This window comes from Impatiens glandulifera, chromosome 5, assembly GCF_907164915.1.
Source record: "Impatiens glandulifera chromosome 5, dImpGla2.1, whole genome shotgun sequence".
NCBI classification, from domain to species: domain Eukaryota; kingdom Viridiplantae; phylum Streptophyta; class Magnoliopsida; order Ericales; family Balsaminaceae; genus Impatiens; species Impatiens glandulifera.
Window position 1 is genome coordinate 27,682,854 of NC_061866.1, and position 22,406 is coordinate 27,705,259.

The 22,406-nt window shown below is 33.4% G+C and overlaps 1 protein-coding gene and 1 pseudogene across 1 annotated transcript; both read left to right on the forward strand.

Annotated features, from left to right (window-relative positions):
• The first annotated feature begins 2,274 nt into the window (after positions 1-2,274).
• Positions 2,275-4,078, forward strand: LOC124939165 (annotated as a pseudogene).
• Positions 4,079-5,469: 1,391 nt separating this feature from the next.
• Positions 5,470-18,993, forward strand: LOC124938065 (ATP-dependent zinc metalloprotease FTSH 12, chloroplastic-like). Its single transcript, XM_047478435.1, has 19 exons — positions 5,470-5,998; positions 6,088-6,272; positions 7,217-7,443; positions 8,410-8,687; positions 9,284-9,361; positions 9,483-9,725; positions 9,807-9,947; positions 10,041-10,208; positions 10,889-11,001; positions 11,244-11,460; positions 15,983-16,054; positions 16,126-16,245; positions 16,510-16,626; positions 16,723-16,899; positions 16,957-17,076; positions 17,216-17,290; positions 17,747-17,854; positions 18,368-18,448; positions 18,626-18,993. The coding sequence occupies exons 1-19, from the start codon at positions 5,570-5,572 to the stop codon at positions 18,701-18,703; spliced, it is 3,027 nt and encodes a 1,008-aa protein (XP_047334391.1). The 5' UTR covers positions 5,470-5,569; the 3' UTR covers positions 18,704-18,993.
• Positions 18,994-22,406: the final 3,413 nt, after the last annotated feature.

The following is a 22,406-nucleotide window of genomic DNA, read 5'->3' on the forward strand; positions in this document are numbered from 1 at the left end:
ATCCTCCTTTGTTTACAATTATCCATAATTAATACTAAATTATTATGGATAACTACAACAATAATCCAAACACTTCCGCTGATTTTGATCCCGAATATGAAAGTTTTCGACAGTTCAAGCGTAATAATCTAACCGGGTGGCAAAATATGATGTCGCCGGGAAATAATTACGGTATATCTCAGAATTCGTCTCAAAACTTCTATTAAAACTCCCAATAAAATTTCGATACCTACCCACAAAATTACTAGAATTCCGAAGATAACTATTTGCAGTCATACACCATAGTCCCGGAGACACAAAATTCGTACGACCAATATAACGTAAAAGACGATGCCTCTGACGTTAGTGTTGGCCGAGGAAAGAAAGCTCCAGTGAAAAAGAAAAACAAGGGCAAAGAAGCTACCGGCAAGGAAAAAATTGTATGGGAGAAAACGGAAGATGAAGTGTTCATCGCTTCGTTAATAAAACACAGCACCGATGCTATTGCATCGACTAACCAAAAGGCTACCCAACTGTGGAGTAAGGTGCAGAAGTTATTTGAGGAGGCTCAGAGACAACGACCGTACGAAATCCACATACAAAATGGGAACATGCTTCGAAGTCGGTGGAGAAGAATTGTTACCGCAGTAACCAAGTGGGTTCTTGCATATGATGCTGCGACTAAGAGAATGAGTAGTGGTTAGAATGAGGGTGATGTCCTAAAAAACGCTATAAAGATATATGAACACCAGCACGGTTCTTGGGATTTTGATCATGCATGGCGTCTTTTTGCGGAATTTCAACAAATGGGAAGAACTAGTCAATTCTAGAGAAAAAACACCGAAAGTGAACAGCCTTCTAGCGGTAGCGAAAAGCGGAAAATTATCGATGGTGGTTGTGCGACGCTAGAGACACCCACTACTGATGATGACGTCTTTGGTGGTGCTAGCAGCCGTCCAATTGGTATTAAGAAATCCAAAGAACTGGCTAGAGGAAAGTTTAAGGAAGATCCAAACATTACAAACTTTGCCACCAGACTTCAACTACATGACGAACCTGCAGCTAAACGGGAGGAGATGAGACAACAGAGACTAGGTTTGAGATGGAAAAGGAAAGGAAGAGGAAAGAAGAGAGAGCACAATACTTCCAACTAAAATAAGAGAAGTTTGAGTGGGACAAGAAGAAGATGAAATTGACTGCTCTTTATCAGCTTATTGCCAAGTCCAATTTGACCCCTGGAAGAAAAACTCAAGGATAAACTCATGTGTGAAGTTGGTGATTATCTTTAATTGGTTTGTTTCCGCGCTAAGTGTTGAATTATGGTTTTCAATTTTTGCAATGTTATGTAATTTCCGTAGTGTGTAATGTGTTGTAATCTTCTCTTTAATGTTGTAATTTTCTGTTTGTAATGTGTTATATGTAATGTGTTGTAATTTTCACTTTGTGTTGTATTTCCGTGTTTATTTCAGTAATGTTGATTTATTTCAAAAATATTTTCACAATTATGACAAATCTGAAAAATAAGAAAATGAATTGACAACACCAACACCATTATTATGAATCTGAAAAGTAAGAAAATAAATTGACAACACTAACACCATTATTACGAATCTAAAAAGTAAGAAAATGAATTGACAACACCAACACAATTATTACGAATCTGAAAAGTAAGAAAATGAATTGACAACACCAACACCATTATTACGAATCTGAAAAGTAAGAAAATGAATTGACAACACCAACACCATTATTACGAATATGAAAAATAAGAAAATGAATTGACAACACCAACATCATTATTACGAATCTGAAAAGTAAGAAAATAAATTGACAACACCAACACCATTATTACGAATCTGAAAAGTAAGAAAATGAATTAACAACACCAACACCATTATTACGAATCTGAAAAGTAAGAAAATGAATTGACAACACCAACACCATTATTACGAATCTGAAAAGTAAGATAATGAATTGACAACACAACACCATTATTACGAATCTGAAAATAAAGATAATGAATTGACAACACCAACACCATTATTACGAATCTAAAAAGTAAGATAATGAATTGACAACACCAACTCATTATAGTAGTATCCAATGTCAATAATGCCAAGTGCAGTAAAGTAGTATCCAATGTTAGTAACAAAAGGAGTAGCAAAAGAATCTAAAATTATATTATTTAGCATATAACACACACAACAAATATATCTCAAAAGATAAAGCCTCCTGCAACACTACTCTCACGAAAATATGTCACGATATGAAAACTACTCTTCTTCATCCGCTAATATGTCGATGTACTATTGTTATTCTTCATCCCCTCCACCAAGTTCTTCGGATGACGATGAAGTCAACGAATTGATTGATGAACGGTGAATTATACTGTCCATGAATATGTGCCGAAAAATTATCCGCAAAAACACATCCGAAATCGCAGTAAGGGAAGAGAGTACTATGAACGAGAACGAGAAGTCGGTCACAGATCCCTCATGAGGGACTATTTTGGAGAAAATCCGACCTATCCAGATTATATGTTTCGACGGAGTTTAGAATGTGCAAAAACTTATTTCTTCGACTAGTGAATGCAGCTGAGGCGCATGATGAATTCTTCCATGAAAACAAAGATGCCACATGTCAGTTGGGTATGTCAGCTTTGCAGAAATGCACGACAGCAATGCGGATGCTAGCGTATAGCACATGCGCGGATAGTGTCGATGAATATTTAAGAATGAGTGAAAGCACGACAATGATTTCTCTTCAGAAATTCACCGAAGTTGTCCTTGACACATTTGGAAGGCAGTATTTACGCAGGCCTACTCGATTGGATTTAGAAGAACTATTGCGCAAAGGAGAGCGACATGGATTTCCAGGCATGATTGGGAGTATTGATTGCATGCACTGGGAATGGAAAAATTGTCCGACTGCTTGGAAAGGCCAATATCAAGGTCGAAGTGGGAAGGCAACACTAATATTAGAAGTGGTTGCATCTGAAGACTTGTGGATTTGGCATGCTTTTTTTGGCATGCCAGGATCATATAACGACATTAACGTCCTTCATAGATCGCCGGTGTTCGATGATGTTCTAGAAGGTCGAGTACCAGATTCCAACTTTGTGGTGAATGGTAATCATTATGATAAGGTATATTATCTCATAGATGATATCTATCCACAATGTGTTGGAATTATTTCCAATATTTGGGTACATATATTATTTAATAATTGTATATTAGTTGTTATCATAATAAAGATTAAAGCCCAAATAAAGTGATCTATTAAAGTATAAAGGTTATGGGCTTATTTAGACATCTATAATAAATATGGGGACATATTTGTGTAGAAGCAGAAATATCATTCATTATTTCGTTGATGGGCCGAATAATAAATGGGTATATTAGGGCTAGGTCCCCAACCCATATAGATAGCCTACCGATTTGTTTCTCTCATCGAACAATAAGGATTTAGTTCATCTCTCAAGAACTCTCAAGAAGGCTATCGATATAGGGTTGGAAGACTTAAACCCCACCCACATCAAATATTCCGATCCAGGTCCAGATCCAGAACGAGAAGATCCACATTCATATTCAGGTCCAGATCCAAGATCAAGAAGAAGAGAATAACGAAGAATGGCTTAATGAACCGTTCTTCATTAAAGATCCAGGTACGTTTCCGCAACATATGTTTATCTTGATTTATCGACATAGAGTATTAAGAATATAGATTTAAGGATTAAAGATCTAGACTAAAGATTCTAACACAATGGGCTACATTCATCCAGTTAATAACCCTTCCCCATACACCAAAAGAAAAATTGTTTGCAAAACACCAAGAGGCTGCTAGAAAAGACGTTGAGCGTGCATTTGGAGTGCTTCAAGCTCGATTTGCAATAATTCGTAAGCCATCGCTCGCATGGAATCGAGATGTTATTAGCAAAATCATGATGACTTGTATCATTATGCACAACATGATAGTTGAAGATGAAAGAGACACATATGATGGTTATGATAACCCGTGGTCCCGTAGGAATTCATGGAAGATAATTCCGCAAACAAACCGTAGAGGCGTGCAAGTAAGATCGGCAGAAAAAAGAAGTTAAGCATGTTGTATGTTGAACAAGACGGTGATTTTGAGTTCTTGAGTGAACGTATTGTGGATGTCAATACATATTTGGCCAACAAGGACGATGTTGTAGATAAAAACACGCACCTGCTACTGAAATCGGACTTGGTCGAAAACATATGGCAATTATATGGAGCGACTGATATGTGAAATATGGTTGTTGGTGTTGTTCTCTTAATTATCGCCATCTGTTTTAATTTCTACTATATTTAGTTTGTAATTTTTACTATGTTAACAATGTATTTTAATTTGTGTTTATTATCATTTAAAAATTAATTATTATTTTTAATTTAAAAATTAATTATTATTTTTAAAAATTAAAAAATATTATTATGTATAAAAATTAGAAATTAAATATTATTATTATATTTAAAAATTATTTATTATTTTTTTAATTTAAAAATAAAAATAATATTTTTTAATTTATGATCAAGATTTTGTTAGTCGTGGATAAACATAATGGGCATAAAGCTCTTTTAATGATCATGACCAAAAAAAATGGGTCATGGACAAGAATACTCTGAATGTAAAGAAAATTTTTACATCTATTCGCAGTTATTAATAACGGTCATTTCAGAGATCCATTTTGTTTCTTTCTGATTTTTACATCCTATATTATTTTGACTTTTGATTATATAATATATTTGATTTGATATTAATTTAATAGAAAAATATTTAGTTTAATATTTTAATTAAAATATATTTTATTATTATTATATATATATATATATATTTAATTGATTATATATATACAATTTAGATAGTAATATATTTAAATTTATTTGTATTTTTTAGAATAATGATTCTCACACATGTTGTACTAACTGATTTCAACCAATCTGATTGGATGTAAAATCGATTATAAATATTAGATGTAATATAACTTAATTATTTTATAGATATATGTTTTTTTTTTGAATATACAGAATTTCTTATACTTTGTGAATGATAAAAATAATTATTGTGTGGTTAATGAGTTTGAGAATAAAAAATTTGAAAACATTTTTAAATATTAAGGAACTACAAAACCCTCCAAGGAAGTTGGGTATAGAAATCCATTCCCAAATATTTGAACTTGTGGAATTTCGACTTAAAATCTAATGGGTTAGGTCTCTTAATTAATTTAACTCATTTTCAAATATATTATGTCTATATCTAAATAACTACAAATAACTAATTTTATAAAAAAAATCAAAATCCAAAAAGAAGAGGTAAATAGAGGGTATTTTATTTTTGAATTGATAAGTAAAATAATTTATTAAAAGATGTGATAGTGAAAGATAAAATAATTTTAGATTAATAGATTTGTAAAAAATAAAATAAAATAATTTCTGTTTGTTATTGTTCAGCATTTTTCAGAGAAGATAAACCCCTTTTTAAAACCTCACTCTCGAGTTTCAGGACGGAATCCTTCCATTGCTGCTTAAACAGCAGCTAGGTGAAGTTTCTTCTCATCGAGAATTCGAAAATGGATATCAAAATTCATTACAACCCCAATGCATTTCAGTTCTCATCGAGAATCTTAGTACCCAATCAAACCCATCTTAAGCTTCACCCTCGTAGACAACAACAATACGCGCAATCTCCTTCTAAGTACAGACTCAAGCTCTCTCGCCAAAAGCCATCGTCTTTTCGAGCTTTTGCCTCTTCCAATCCAAATGGGTCTGGTTCATTCTCGTGGTCGAGCTTTTATGAATCAATTCGCCGTGGTTCTGACCCCTACTTTTCGAAATTTAGTCAGTTCTTGAAGAAAGAAACTGGCTTGGACTTGGAAGACACTACTTCTAAATTCGCCGGATTAGCTAACAGGCTTCAAGAAGCAGCCAAGGAGAAAGAGGCTGAATTTGACCGGTTCAGGTCGGAATTCATAGATTGGAATAAGTTGGAACGTTGGAAGGTCATTTCTTTTGAATTTACATGCTCTTTTCCTTAAATGAAAGAATTCCATTATTTGAAACTGTATTATTTATACTATTTATTTCTCAGGATGTCAAGAATTGGGAGCCCAAAAGGTTTGGTGCATTGGTTCTATATATCATTGTTGTGGTTTTTTCTTCTCAAATGTTATACATGGCCATTCGAGCCCCATCCATCAACCGTCAAAGAAAAGAATTGGCTGATGCCTATATGGAAACAGTTATTCCCGAACCAACCCCGGATAATGTTAGGAAGTAAGTCTTGTTCATGTTTGTGTAAAGTTAAGAAAATTTTACATCCTAAATTTCAGGCTTCCTTGTGTTTTGTCATGTATTTTACCAATTTCTTACTACATCAAGTAACATATACTTTTATTTGCATGTTTAGTTGGTTGATTATTCTCATGTTCTGAAAACCAGCTGATAGATATGAAGGAAATTTGCATATCATATGTGGATAGTGTGTTTGGCTTTATTGTTACATTTTTCAACATTAAAACATGAAAATAGCTACTAACTAGGTCATCCTATATGATTATCATACAAGACATAGATTATGGTTTCATATTAGAATTGGAATTACCCTTAATACATATATGGGGGACTTGTGTTATCATTTTAATTATACAAATGAAATTATGAAAGAATTATATACTTCTTGTCTCAATTCTCTTGGCCTCTTACCTCTTTTTATTGAATTGTTTGTTTTGGTCATTAAGTATAGATCTTTATATATTAAACATATAAGTATACACAATATTGATTAGTTCAACAAGAATATTAAAAAACATAACAACATCTTCTTCTCCATATTTTGCCACCCAATGAGCAACTCCATTAGCATTCCTTGGAATCCATCTGAGAGACGTGATTTCTTTGTAAACTTGTAAATCATCAACAACTTGAGGTTTAATTATTCACTTTGAATTCATGCCATTACAAAAATTAGACAATCAGATTCAAATGAAACCTTTGCAATCCCAAGTCTTTTGCCATCTAAATAGGCTTTCCTAATTGCATCAGTCTTTGCAACTAAACGGTCAATAACTTAAAATAAGTATGATTTATTGGATTGTTTAAACCCTATAGTTTAAACAATATCATATTATTTTTTCTTTTTTCAGGTTCATGGACTATCTTGCTTTTTATCACCAAAATGGGCTTTAAATCAATGTTTTTGTTCTCATAATTGTTATCAGGTTTAAAGCAAATATGTGGAGGAATTCAACTCCCAAAGGTCTTAAAATGAAGAAATTTATTGAAGGACCAGATGGAACTCTTATTCACGACAACTCTTACATAGGGGAACATGCCTGGGAAGATGATCCTAAGGATGTTGGTAGGAGTGTGAAAGAAATTATAGAAAACGATGTCAGATTAAACACTGAAGAAAAGAAGGTTCTGATGAAAGATTTGGAAATATCTGGTTAGTTAAAAATATCCAAATGTTTTTTTCTTTGAACATTGTGTTTCCAATTTCTTGGGTTTTGTTTCTCATCTTAAACTTCTGTTAAATCAGAAGTTATGGAACATATGTGATTTATATCATCTATGAAGGGAGGAGTACTGATATGACTAAACCACATTTTTGCACACAAAGATGCAGATATTACATGGAAAAGTATGAATTAATATCATGTCTCCATTATGGGCCTGTATACATTTTATAATTGCAAATCATGATCCAGAAAAATGTACATTTGTTATGTTTGATGTAACAAAAACAATCTTTATACCAAATGAAACAAAAATTACATAATAAGATGGTCAATAAAATAATCTTTATACCAAATGGAACAAAAAAATCAAACTATAATCTGATAATGATTTAGGTAAAAAATTGGTCATGATGGAGAAAACAATCTTTTCCAAACGAATAAAATCACTTTAAATTTAAACTTGGGCAATTTTTTAATGGGACTGTGATTGTGACAAAATATGAGTTTTACAAATAGGCTCTACATGTTTGTGCTATTTGTTTGTTTAAATAAGATTGCAGCTACTGGAGTTTTGTTCCATAAAATTGGAAGTTGTCACTCATGTGGATAAAGTGGAGAAAAACATGTTCTCTTTGCACTAGAGACAATAGGGTTTGTTTTCTATTTGTTTACTATTTTTTGAAATAAATATGTAACAGTTACTTTTACTCTTAAATTGAACTTAAAAGCATATAGGAACTTGATAATCACAGTATCCAAAAATCAAATTTAACAAAAAAAGCACTGCATTATGTAGCATATACTTAATTACACATTCACCGAGTATTCAACCTCGGGTATAATGCTTTTCCTATTGCATTGTGTGGGTGAACTGCAGTAAATGCATTTCTACATCAGTTTCCTTTTTTTCCTTGGATCATGTAGTCATCCTTGTTGCAAGATTTTTTTTTCAGGCGAGACAGAAGAAAGTGAAGGAACATGGCGTGAAAGACTCGTTAAATGGAAGGAAATTCTTAAAAATGATAATTTAGCTGAGCAAGCGGCTTCCTTAAATGCTAAATATGCTGTTGAATTTGACATGAAAGAGGTTGAGAATAGCCTTCGTAAAGATGTTTTAGAGAAGGCTGTAGATGGTCATGGAACCCGTGCATTGTGGATTGGTAAAAGATGGTGGCTTTACCGCCCTAAACTTCCATATATTTACTTTCTTCAAAAACTTGATTCTTCTGAGGTATTTTACTTTGTTGGTTCATTTTATCCCTTTGTTTTTCTTTAAGATTTATTTAAACTTTTAGTTAATTACATCCATTGTTCCATGTTTTCTTATACACGCATACAAGTTATCTTGACTTTATTACATGAATACATAAAACTATCATTGGGCCATCTGGAAACACTTTTTTTTTTGGATCGGAATCTGGATCCAGACATCAACAATTTTTAATTTTTTTTGTGAGGTATCTCATATGAATGTGGATCATATGAGATCACATTTGAAAAGAGAACTTAGCGAGACATATTAAAATTTTGATTAATGATTTCTTGTCTGAATCCCAATTAATCCATACCAAGAAAGTATTTCCAAATGGGACACATGTTGTTATTGTATAGAAAAAAGTTCTTCAAGGTAAATGTTTTTTGTTTACAGAAATAGAGCTTGTCTATCTTAAGGGTATTCATATAGGAAATATAATAATGTTTCGAAACACTCTGGTCAGAAAATTCCAAGTGCGGAGATCATAGAATTGTGATGTCATTTGCTATAATTTTTACTCACTATATAGGAGAGTTTGATTAACAGTACTGTTTACATGAATTTGTGAACAGGTTGCTGCTGTTGTCTTCACAGAGGACCTCAAGCGAGTTTATATCACAATGAAGGAAGGATTCCCATTAGAATATATTGTAAGTGGAGAGCTACAAATGTGTTTTGGAATCTCAAAGATTCTGTTTGTTTTTTCCCATATAGTCAGTTGCATTAGATATCTTTTGGTCCCTTAAACTGCTCCACTGGTTTTCAACACAGGTTGATATTCCTCTTGATCCTTATCTGTTTGAGACTATCTCAAGTTCTGGAGCCGAAGTGGATCTTCTCCAGAAGCGACAGATTCATTACTTTATGAAAGTACTAATTGCATTATTACCTGGAATACTGATTCTTTGGTTTATAAGGGAATCCTTAATGCTTCTTCACATTACCTCTAACCGTTTTTTGTATAAAAAGTACAATCAGCTTTTCGATATGGCTTATGCAGAAAACTTTATTCTGGTAAGTTTCCGGTTTGGGGATTTCTTTTTTCTTCTTTTGGATTAATCATATGATTTCCTCATACTGTTTTCATATATTCAGCCGGTTGAAGAAGTGGACGAGACAAAATCCATGCATAAGGAAGTTGTCTTAGGTGGTGATGTTTGGGACCTTCTTGATGAATTGATGATTTACATGAGAAACCCGATGCAGTACTATGAAAAAGAAGTCAAATTTGTTCGAGTAAGGATTTTTTTAGAAGAGTGACAAGAGTTATAACCATGCATACCATGTTAATCTTCAAATTTAACGTGGTTCTTATAACATGTATGACAGGGTGTTCTTCTTTCCGGACCTCCTGGAACAGGAAAAACGCTTTTTGCAAGAACACTCTCTAAGGAGAGTGGGATGCCATTTGTTTTTGCTTCTGGTGCAGAGTTTACAGATAGTGAAAAAAGCGGCGCTGCACGAATTAATGAAATGTTTTCTGTAGCTAGGAGAAATGTAAGGTCCTTTGTGCTAGCCTTTTTTATTCTTTTCATGCATTTTATTGTTAGAAAAGAAAAGTTGTCTCTGCATTATTTAGAAACTTGTAATTTGTTACAATCACGATCTCATTTGATAATCACCAAAGTTAAAATTGAAATTGATTTTTTTATTTGGTATAAGACTTTTTTGGATCATGATCATACACATATTTTTTATCATGATTATAATCCAAAATATAGTTTGACTTTTTTGGTATACAAATTAATTTTTAGATTATGATCCAAATTATAGCTATAATATTTTGCTTCATTGTGTAGAGATTTTTTTCACCATAATGGTAAGCTTATTTTTGGATCATGATGAAATTATTTTTGAGATCATTGTGATTTTCACAAACATAACAATTGTAGAATTTTCAGCTTATGATCAATGTGAACTAAAAGGATAACAAAAAACTGTTTGAACTTGGACTAGAGATAAAATTTTGGATTATATCTGCTGAATTTCCTTATGTGATCATAGTGTTCTTATGGTTCAATATCCTTTTAAAAAAAAATTAAGGTTAATGGAATTCTAGTGTTTTAATGATCTGTAATAGGACCTTGATATTGTCACAAGATGTGATCCTTGATTACAAGTTTTTCTTATTTTTGATGCTTAAGGCTTTAAAGACAACGCTTCTATGATTTCAACAGGCTCCTTCCTTTGTTTTTGTGGATGAAATTGATGCTATAGCTGGAAGGCATGCTAAAAAGGATCCCCGCAGAAGAGCAACATTTGAGGCTCTGATTTCACAGCTTGACGGAGAGTCAGTATCTTGCTTACTATTATTCCTCTCCTATTTAGTGACATTATTACTTCTTTCATTTATGCCTTTTAGGATATGGACTTTATATAAAGTTTGTTTATCTGGGTTCTTATTTACATTAACTCCTGTTTGAAAGTTAAGATTTAAGGTGTAATTATTTTTTCTACCTTCTAGCTACTATTTTTTGTTTTGTTTTGTTGTTTTGTAAAGTTAGTTATTTATAATGGTGTGATAATGCACAGGAAAGCGAAAACAGGCGTAGATCGGTTTTCCTTAAGACAAGCTGTCATATTCATTTGTGCTACAAATAGGCCGGATGAACTTGATATTGAATTTGTTAGCCCTGGACGAATAGATCGCCGCCTATATATTGGACTACCTGATGCAAAGCAACGCGTTGAAATTTTTGGCGTACATAGTGAAGGCAGGCAGCTTGCTGAAGATGTCGACTTCAGACAGGTAACTCTTTGGTTATTCTTTGTTTCATTGTACCATTCAAAAGGTTGTATTGGCCTATTTTCATTTTCTACAGGATGTACTTTTGGTGATTGTAGTCTGAAATGTAAAAAAAAAATAGGTCCATGGTTGTATTGTTTGGGACTCGTTCAAGAAAACAATCAGAGTATTAAGGTCATGCTGCATATATGACTAAAAATGTGCTATTATGTTACTTTACTGCATTACAGTGGAGACGTCTCTCAAACTTGTGTTGCTTAAATTTTGCATTTAGATGTTACTCTTTAAAGCTTGTCATAATTTTGTAAAGAGGATGAATTTCATTTTGATGATATGCAAGCTTATATATACAAGTTCTGAATTTGGAATGATATTTACCTTTATTCCAAGGGGTTTTCCCTTCAATTACAATTTACATGAGTTTGCATTTTAGATAACTCTTACTCCCTAAACAACATGGTGTAACTATCGTTTTTAGATCACGAATAATTACCTCACTTAATTAGGAAAACTACTATTTCCTATTTATCCTAATAACATAATTTTACACAATCATATTCCTATTCCTTTTATTTTTGAATGTAGGAAGCTAGCATAACCCTAGAGTCATGACCTCCACTTCAACTTAATGCGTTCTAAGTGGAAATCATAGTCTTATTCTGAAATGTACTTTCTAACTAAAAAATCCTTCAACAATTATAATCCTTTTAATATTAGAAGGAATATTTCCTAAAGATATACAAATAATTACATGAAATATTCTACTCTATCTAAAGAAATCAATAAACTATGTTCATAGAAATAAGGGATTTTTCCTTGGTTGATTTTCTAAACTCTCCCTGAAGCTAGGTGATATATGTTACCAAGAATTAAATGTAGCTTGGTTATGTTAGGTCAAAATAGGGCCATGGTTTTGCTGTTGTGAAGGAACATGACTGAGAATGAATGACTTTTTTTCAATTTTTTCATTGACTAACTATGTCAATTTTCACATGTTTTTGATAATCATGAACAAGATTCTTCGCAGTAATGTTCGTCATATAGAATTCATACAAAATTCCCTGTTCCTATCTTGAGCTCATCAAATACCCATTGTAGCTAAAGTCCTTCACAAATGCCTAAAGCTAGTGCTCAGAATTCAGCATCGACACTACTTGGGGACCAGAAACCAGTCTGTTTTTTACTACTCCATGCTAAAAGACTACCCAACTGAACGAGATCTGAATGTGAATCGTCTATCGCTTTGTGATGTGTCCAATAAACACAAATAAAGACTTCTAGAATTCAAATTCCTGTCTTTTTAAACATTAATCCCCTTTCGTGGATCCTTTTTGAGAGTGATCAATATAGGGATTGCCAAATAATTGGCTAACACGCTAACAACTGAGCTCATGTCTAGACAAGTGTGAGTCAAGTAATTAGTTTCTCTACCCAGTGTTATCGTCTTTTGTCAGCTTTCAGTTCTTGTTGAAGTATATAGATCCCAATTCAATATTGGGATTAACCTAATATGAATTAGGTAAATAATGTTACGGATAATTATCCTAATATGAATTGGGTAGGTTAAAAGGATAATTATCATGGAAGCAATTATCCCATAATTCTAGAAATAGTTCTTTATCCTAGAATTCTCTGTGCATTGATAATTATCCTAATATGACCCGGGAATAATAAACAACACAATTGAACACTCTTTTATTTTCGTAGTTTGAGGCATCAACTTTGTATAGGGGTCCATATGAATCTCAGTTGGCTTGTATCCACTTGTTTCATGTAGTAGACGTCTAAGAAATATTTGAGATCTCCCAAATATTTTATTTGAACTTAATAATAGCAACTTTAGTCTTCTAATCATTTTCTCAATCAATGCATACAATTAGTTTTATAATTCTTCCAATCAGGAAAGTGTTTTTTACAAGATTTTTTTTTTTCATTATTCAAGATAAAGCTAAAATCACATCTACTTTGGAAAAACCAAACCATTACAAAAGGTAAGTCATGACATCATTTCTCGTTTAATCGAAGAACATAAAAAAGTGGACACCAAAAGATGGAAAGTCCCTACAAAAGACTCAAACTCTAAATTCAAAGGAGCTGAGGCCAACTTGGAGCTCAACTGTCTTGGCGGATGCTTCGCTTCGCGAGCATCATCTGGCTTGTCTCCCCTTCACCCGTCGTAGTTAACACCGCTATAGAGTTTGTGTTTCACTTTATCTAGCGGATTAATTGTTTTCATTTCTTTTTCTCAGCACTCTGTCACAAGAAAATAACTATGTTTATGGTTACGAACCCTAGAGTAAGATGGCGGGTAATTAGTTGGGCCAGCATAACTATTGGCGGGAAAACAATAAGGCAGTTAGGAGGATATATATATATATATATATATATATATATATATATATATATATATATATATATATATATAAGAATAAAAAAGGAAGATGGAGGTTATGCCATAATTGAGAATCCTTGAATCTTAATAGGTTCCCTCTCTATCTCTCTATCTCACCTCTCCCAATTCTCTCTATATCTCATCCTTTACCATTCAATCTCTTCTCATCTCATCCTCTCTTCTAGCCTATCGGCAACAAGAGGTGGATATTCCCCATGCCTCCCTGAGTTCCTGAGTTCGAGCCCGTCAGGCGGTAAGTTTTGTGTCTGGTTAAATGGTTAAGTGTGTTTGCGGGCTATGTGCTTAACCCGCAGAGATTAGTCACACTCCAAAGGAGCGGTAAAACCCATCGTTCTCAAAAAAAAAAAAAATCTCTTCTCATTTCAATTGTAGGTTATCACCACAATTAACGTTTTTCCCTTCCTAATCTCATATTCTATTATTCTTTTATACCATATTTTGACGCTAGGTTTAGCTTCTATTCTAGTTTCTATCATAACACACTTTTCAGTGGCCAATAATTTTCTTCTCAACCTCATCCTTATTCTGCCAAAATTCAAAATCAACGTACCATGAAGAAAGTGTTGCACAAGTAAGATGTGATATGTTTGTACCTTGGTATATCCATCATTTTTAAGAACCTTAGATTTGTCAAACGTACCCCTCAAATTCCGATAGAACATCCATGTAACTATTGATAGTCAATTTCGCAAAATTGCATATATTCTTTGAGGTAGCCTTGTATCTCTATACTTCCATCTGTGTTACATTTCAATAAGAATATTCATTTATTTATTACCCACAGTTCTGTATGATATTTGTTCACGTGCCGTGCTTTTCTAAGGCAATATATTTTTCTAGAATCACTTTCTACCACTTGGGGATCTTTAGAGCTTCATACATTGAATTAGAAATACTGATATTGCCCAATGAAGCCACAATTTCTTGTAATCATGAAAACAAACTTGAGTAGGAAATATAATTGTGAATTAGATGTTGAGTGCATGATCCAGTATATTTTCTATGAGCAATCAATTTATTCAATGTGGGATGATCCGATTGTAGACTAAGTTTTGTTGTGTCTTGTTGGTTTTCACGTTCAACTCGGCCTGTAGATTTCTCATGACATTGTTGGGTTTCATGTAGTGTCACGCAGTTATTTCTCTAAACATAGATTTTTTCAGGTGGAAAAGGAGGAGAAGGTTGATTATAATCTAGGTTGTGTGAATTGTATTGAACATTTGTGTGCTCTAAGATGGGTGATGAGAATGGTAAAACAGGTTCAAGAAGTGATATCCACTCCAAATGCCACAGTTCTCTTGATTTACTATCCCCTTAATTTGGAGTAGTATGGACCATCTTTAAAGAATGTGAAGTGCATAGAGTGGTAGAATTTATGTGTGATAGGAGAGAAACACTTAAACCATTTTTGTTGGCTTATCTTTAAAAGATGCACTTGTTGGCATTAAATTCCCAGTAATGAGAGTGAATGTGTTGAAAGACAGTGCAACCAAAGAGTTGAGTGGTATGATAGATATAAGTTGGAGATTAGTAAATAAGCTTTGCATAATTTTGGATGAAGAAGCAAATTGTAAAAACTCAGAAGAGAGATGATTGATTAGGCAGGCTTCTCCCCCAAAATCTAGTTGAGGCACAATCTTGGAATTGTAAAGAACGAGCTAAAGATATGAGTTCATACGTTAGATAATACCGGTTTGTTGTGTCAACACAGGAGCTCTTCAAGGAAATAAACCATTTGAAACTCAATCGGCTAAAATTTGACGCTAATCTGACTAATTTGAGGATCCCATTTTATTTGATTCTGTTAATTTCTTACCATTTATGTAGAAGGAAAGTAAGTAGTACACATATTGCAATGTCACAATGTACATTTATTCATTCAAGAATACAATGAAAAGCCAGACATTTTGTCTGCCTCATCAGATGTTTTTCTCTCATTGTGTTTCTTATAAACAAGCATTCATCTTCTTCTCTATTGGCGGATTCTTCACATAGGCATCAAATTTATTTCTTATATATATTAGAGTAAACACCCTTAACATATGTACAAGTTGTTTCTTTGTTATGTTATTACGACGCCTTCTCTTATTTTTTTTTATCTCTAATGTGCAGTTTGTTTTTCGTACTGTTGGCTATTCCGGAGCAGACATCAGGAATCTTGTAAATGAAGCTGCTATTATGTCTGTAAGTTATTTCAGGAACCTTCATCTTTCACAATTCGAAGAGTGCCATTTAGCTATATGTTGAATTTGCAGGTGAGAAAAGGACATTCTAAAATTTACCAACAAGACATCATTGATGTGTTAGACAAACAATTGCTTGAGGGTATGGGTGTGCTTCTTACAGAGGAGGAACAACAGAAATGTGAACAAAGTGTATGTACCTTCTCCACAAGCTTATTTTTCCAAGTTTATAATAATACTTGGGCCTTGTTTGATGTGAGTTATTTAGGATTTAATTTCAAATAAAACACTATCCAATCAACAATTTACATATCATTAAAATACCTATGTATTTTTAATTATATATTTATAAATGTTTTTTTACCCAAATAACCTCAAATAACATGTTTTTTTTATAACATACATCAAACAAGGTTATTTTGGAAATAACCACTTGATATGAATACTATTTAACAGGTTTCACCTGAAAAGAAGAGACTCCTTGCAGTCCACGAAGCTGGTCACATTTTGTTGGCTCACTTGTTTCCAAGATTCGATTGGCATGCATTTTCTCAGCTACTTCCTGGTGGCAAGGTGGAATATGTTTTAATTATTCTGCATTCCGTTTCAAATTTGTCAAGAGGAATACGTTATAGCTGAAAACTCTTTCTGTTATTGGACTTTGGACAGGAAACTGCAGTTTCAGTTTTCTACCCCAGAGAAGATATGGTAGACCAAGGTTATGTAACCTTTGGCTACATGAAGATGCAAATGGTAGTTGCTCATGGTGGACGATGTGCTGAACGTGTTGTATTTGGAGATGACGTGACTGATGGAGGAACAGATGATCTAGAAAAGATCACAAAGGTAAGGAATTTGTCATGTCTTTTAAAATGTGACGGTTCATCACATCATTGTTTTCAGCTTGCTCGGGAAATGGTGATAAGTCCTAGCAATGCCAGATTGGGGCTTACAGCTTTGACAAAAAGAATTGATATGGCGGATCGACCTGATAGTACAGATGGTGAACTGATAAGATACAGGGTATAGAATTTTGGTTTTTCGGTAACAGTTATTTGTATATCATAATTTATGTTGCTCATAGTTTAATGGTGCAATGCTGTTTTCCCAAAAAATAAAATAAAATTATGTTGCTCATGTTTTAATTGATAATGACTCTTAGTGGGACGATCCTCGGGTTATTCCGGCTGATATGACGGTTGAAGTTTCTGAGCTATTCACTCGAGAATTGACCAGGGTAAACATCAAATAACTGCTCTTTGTTGTTTTTACTTTTATGGATTGATTTTGCATTATTTTCAGGCTTGAATACACCATATATTATAAAAGCTTGTAATGCTAATATATCTTTAATACTCATTTGCTCAAGTCCTTGCACTACTCTATATGGTAGAATCCCTTAGTTCAGTTGTATATTGTTTATTGTGCTACTTGGATAAAAACCCTAAAAAAACATTGTTTTTAGGGATAAGAGGTATTCTACCTAAACTTTCAAGTAAGTCTGATTTTGCTCTCTATAAATAGACTCTGTCTAATAATTTTCTCTTGAATCTCCCTTATATTAGTCCTAAAACACCAAATCATTGATTGCCAGAGACAAGTGTGAGTTTGTTCTTTTGAGAAAGTATGTTGGTTGAATGTATCCCAAGTATTCAGAGAAAAGAAAATCAATAATAGTTGGTATTTGACACAGTACATTGAAGAGACGGAAGAACTTGCATTGAAAGCATTGAAGGATAACAGGAAGATACTGGATATGATTGCAGGGGAGCTACTGGAAAAGTCTAGAATAACTGGATTGGTGAGTCAAAACTAATAATTTTCATTGCCTCCTTTTGTTGACGATGATTTTATCTCACCAGGGGTGAGATTGGTGATGGCCTTTTCATTAAGCCACTAGTCTTTCTTTTGATTATATTGTTTAAGGCTCCTTTGATGTACCCACCCAGGGTAGCTCAAGTTCAAGATACTTGAACTAATGAGCTTACAACACTGGGTCACATGTTCGATATTCATTAGAAGGATCAGATCGAATTGGGAGGTCATGGTGGTTGGTTACCGTGTTAACCTTCATTGAGAAAAGCTAGTCTTTAACACCCTGGTTAAATTTTTTTTTTGATGTATTCATAATTTCATACTGGTTAATGTTTTTTTGTGGGTTTCACTCTTTTTTCATTCTATTTTGATTTTTTTTTTCTGTTTTTGTAACAAAGGTGCAATTAAGCTTTTCAGTTTTTCTGGTTGGATTTTCTCATTCTCATCTGGTCCCCATGATTTTTACTGCAAAGATGCACATTTTCTTCTATTTTTTCAGGAGGCCGGAGATAAAATAAAGGCATTATCTCCTATTATGTTTGAAGATTTTGTGAAACCATTCCAGATAAATCCCAATGAGGTACACCTTGTTTTTCTTTATCAGTAACTGTAAATAGAACATTATGGTTCTTGGAATTCATAAATCTTGACGATCTAAGATATAATTTGGCAAAAAATGCATATTCTTAGCTGATAAGTGGTGATAATGGATATTTAATAATGTCTAATTAATGAGAATCTTGATCATATCTTTCAGGAGGGGCCTTTGCCTCACAATGAACGGTTAAGTTACAAACCACTTGACGTATATCCTGCACCGCTGCACAGGTGTTGAGGTGTTTGAAAACAAGGTCATTTTTTGGATCTGAGTTTGAAAGTGAAAGTCTTATTCCTGATCTGATAGAACAGGGTGGGATTTGTAAAATCAATCTCCCCAGTAGAAAATCACCTTGAGTAGTTTTTACTGTAATTTCTATATGTGAAATGAGAATAGAATGAAGTAGTTTTTCCCTATTTTCACTGGCATTTGACAGCAGATTGTATAGATCCTAGCTACCTTTAAACACTAGAAAATACTAAAAAAAAAAAGATATAATAATCTCAATTTTAACTCATATTCCAATATATCTCAATTTTAACTTATATGATATACTAATTAGTTAAATAAGTTTTTAGTATGGATAAAATTATTATTTGTAATGTCATCTAGATAAAAAGACAAATCTTTCCCTGTTAGACATCAAGGACCTCTAGTGTAGAGAGACCAAATCATATACTAAGTCTGATTTATTATTTACAAAATTTGCAATTTATTATTTTCAGGACAAACTATTTACGGAGAATTAGCAATGCAAATTCAAATTTTGTGACTCTTAAAATAGTAAATAATTTTATTTTATTATTTTTTAAAATTTTAATAATATAAAATGAGATATAAATAATTAATATATTATAATATAGATATAAAGAAATTAAAAAGGAGATAATTTTTTTTATATAAATATTTAATATGAAAGGAGAAAAGAAAACTAATAATATAATATATAATTTGTCAATGATGAAGTATGTTTAAATCATGAACTCACCTGATTTTGATAATTTAACTTAAATGATAAAAAAGAAAAATTGTCAAATTATTTTGATTAAAATAATTAAGAGATTAAGTCTATTCTATGCCAACTTTATTTTGATAATATATGATTAAAACTTAATTATGATTAAAACTTAATTATGATTAAAACTTAATTGTGATTAAAACTAAATTTTGATTAAATCTCAATTTGAATAAAGCTAAGTTGTCTAATTATTTTTGTGCAAGTGCATCAAACTTGACTAACTTAGACGTGGTCTAAGAAGACTAATTAGACGTGTTGCGAGATTAGATGTTGAGGTCTAACTCCATTAGACGTTGTAGTCTAATGGGTAACGTAGTTAGACATTGACGTCTAACTCCTTCAGACAAGTCTGAAGTGATATGTAGTTAGACGTTGATGTTTAACAGATACGTAGTTAAACGTTGAAGTCTAATAGATACGTAGTTAGACGTTGACGTTTAACTCATTCAGACAAGTCTGAAGTGATACGTAGTTAGACGTTCCAGTCTAACAGATACGTAGTTAGACATTGGCGTCTAACTCCTTCAGATAAGTTTGAAGTGATACGTAGTTAGACGTTGCAGTATAACAGATACGTAGTTATACGTTGGCGTTTAACTCCTTTAGACAAGTCTGAAGGGATGCGTATTTAGACGTTGAGGTCTAACTCCATTAGACTTATCAGTTTAATGAACACACTATTATACGTTGACGTCTAACTCCCTTAGACTAGGCGGTCTAATGGAGCACGTCTAATGCCTCGCTTTAGCAGTCGTTTGAAGTTCGCATACGCCTACCTACGATCAACTAGCTGTCTGCTACTCTACTCCACTCACTCTTGTGCAGTCTGACAAACCAGTTAATTGCATCTAATTAACGAACGCCACATATGCAAATATCTTTTCAACGATTTTTCCAGTACAAGACAATATCAAAGAGGATATTCGGCGCACTACCAGTTCGGTACGGCCACGATCCATTTGCTCAGAGTCTGTTGTACTCTTGTCCTATGGGCGGCCTTCCAATGGACGTTTGCCACGTGTCCATGAAGAAGATTTGACCGTTGGTGTCCTTCTACTACAAATATATGCTCAAGGACAACGGTTGAATCTCTCGATCTATTAGTGAACTTGCTTATTTGCTGATCAATTCACAAGCCTGCTCTTGCCTTACTGATTTCTATCATTTTCTAAGTTCAAGAGAAAAAGAATCAAAACACTATCTAGCTGTGAGAATATTGTTCTTAATATTGTAAGTTGAACAGAGGTTGTTCTGTTCAACAGAGTGATAGCTAGTTCAGTAAACTGTATTTGATTCAAAGAGTTTAGTGAAATCCTTCCGATTATGGAAGAAGGGGTGACGTAGGAGAGTTTGCTCCGAACATCCATAAAAAACTCTTGTGTTCTTTACTTTCTGCCATTCTTTTTTCTTTGGTTCAAAAATTCAAATCCGACGAACACTTCCGCCTTTGAAACCGTTTCAAGAGTTCGAAAGATTTGTGAAGAATAGAAACAGATTTTAACTTCTAACAGAGTTAAAATCGAATCGTTTTTCATAAGTTGTTATCAGTAGTCAGACCCTAGTCTCTATTGGTTACATCGATCCTATCAATTGGTATCAAAGCCTCGTTTTCTATTCTCAAGCAACAAGAATCTGAATCATGTCGGTCATCAACCAAATCCCCGTGTTTTCAAAAGAAAATACGATTATTGGATGATGAGAATGTAAGTTCATTTGGCTGCTTTTGATTGTGACATGTGGAATGTCATCTCTAATGGTCCTATAAAGATTGAGAAGTCAAGATGTAAATGGAGGACTGAAAATAAGATGATGAACAATCTGGACAACGTCGCCAAAGATATCTTGTACAAGTCGATCGACATAAACATATTCAGTAAGATCAAGTCATGCTCATCCGCTAAAGAAATTTGGGAGAAACTGATTCAAATATATGGTTGTAAAACTCAAGTAAAGGAGAACCGAAAAGAGCAGAAGGTTCTTATGAGCATAGAACGCAAGTCAAAGTGGGCCGATAGCGACTCAAATGACTCACATAGCGATTGCGAGAATGAAGTCGTCACATGCTTGATGGAAGACGACCAATCCAAGGTATTCGACTTCTCCTCAAAAGAATTTACAAGAGATGATTTAACTGTTGCACTCAATTACATGGTCATTGAGTACAAGAAGTTATCAGGCTCATTTAATGAAATGAAATCAAAATATGAGACCGATAACTCTCTTTCATCTCAAGTTTTTGAACCAAAAGTTTCTGAAAACAAAGTGTTTGAGCTCTTATCTGAGAATGAGACGCTCAAAGAAAAGATTCAAATTCGTTCGTCTGAAAACCTTCATTTAACGTATGTAGTCAGTTCTTGGACAAGGTCTAGAGATGCTGTCAGACAACATATTTGTATGTTGAGGCCTGCCGGATGCAAATCCAGTTTAGATTTTGACAAAGCTAACTCAGACAAGTCTAGTGAAAAGTTAAACTCATCAATAGACAAGTTTAAACCTATAAACTTTGTCAGAGTGAGTTTAATCGATAAAAGAACTAATTTAAGTTGTGAGGACTTAACTTTAAAGGATGAGATGATTTATGTAAAGCCAACTTCAAGTTGACTGAATCCTGAGAGAAGGGTAGCCAGCTGGTATGCAAAAGAAAAAAACTTAACTGAAAGTCAAGAAGTTTTTACCAAACTTCATCTGTCAAATACTCTACACACACACAACAGGAAATCCCTAAAAATAATCAAAGTATGGATTCCCAAGGGACTAATAAGCCACGGACCCAAAGAAAACTGGGTACCAAATTTGTTATTGTCTTTGAATGCGGGTAAAATAGGAAAGCAACTTGAAAGAGTCAAATGACAACTGGACAGCCGGCTGCTCGGACATAGCATATGACAAGCAACAACTTGAAGTGACTGACATCTTCACAAA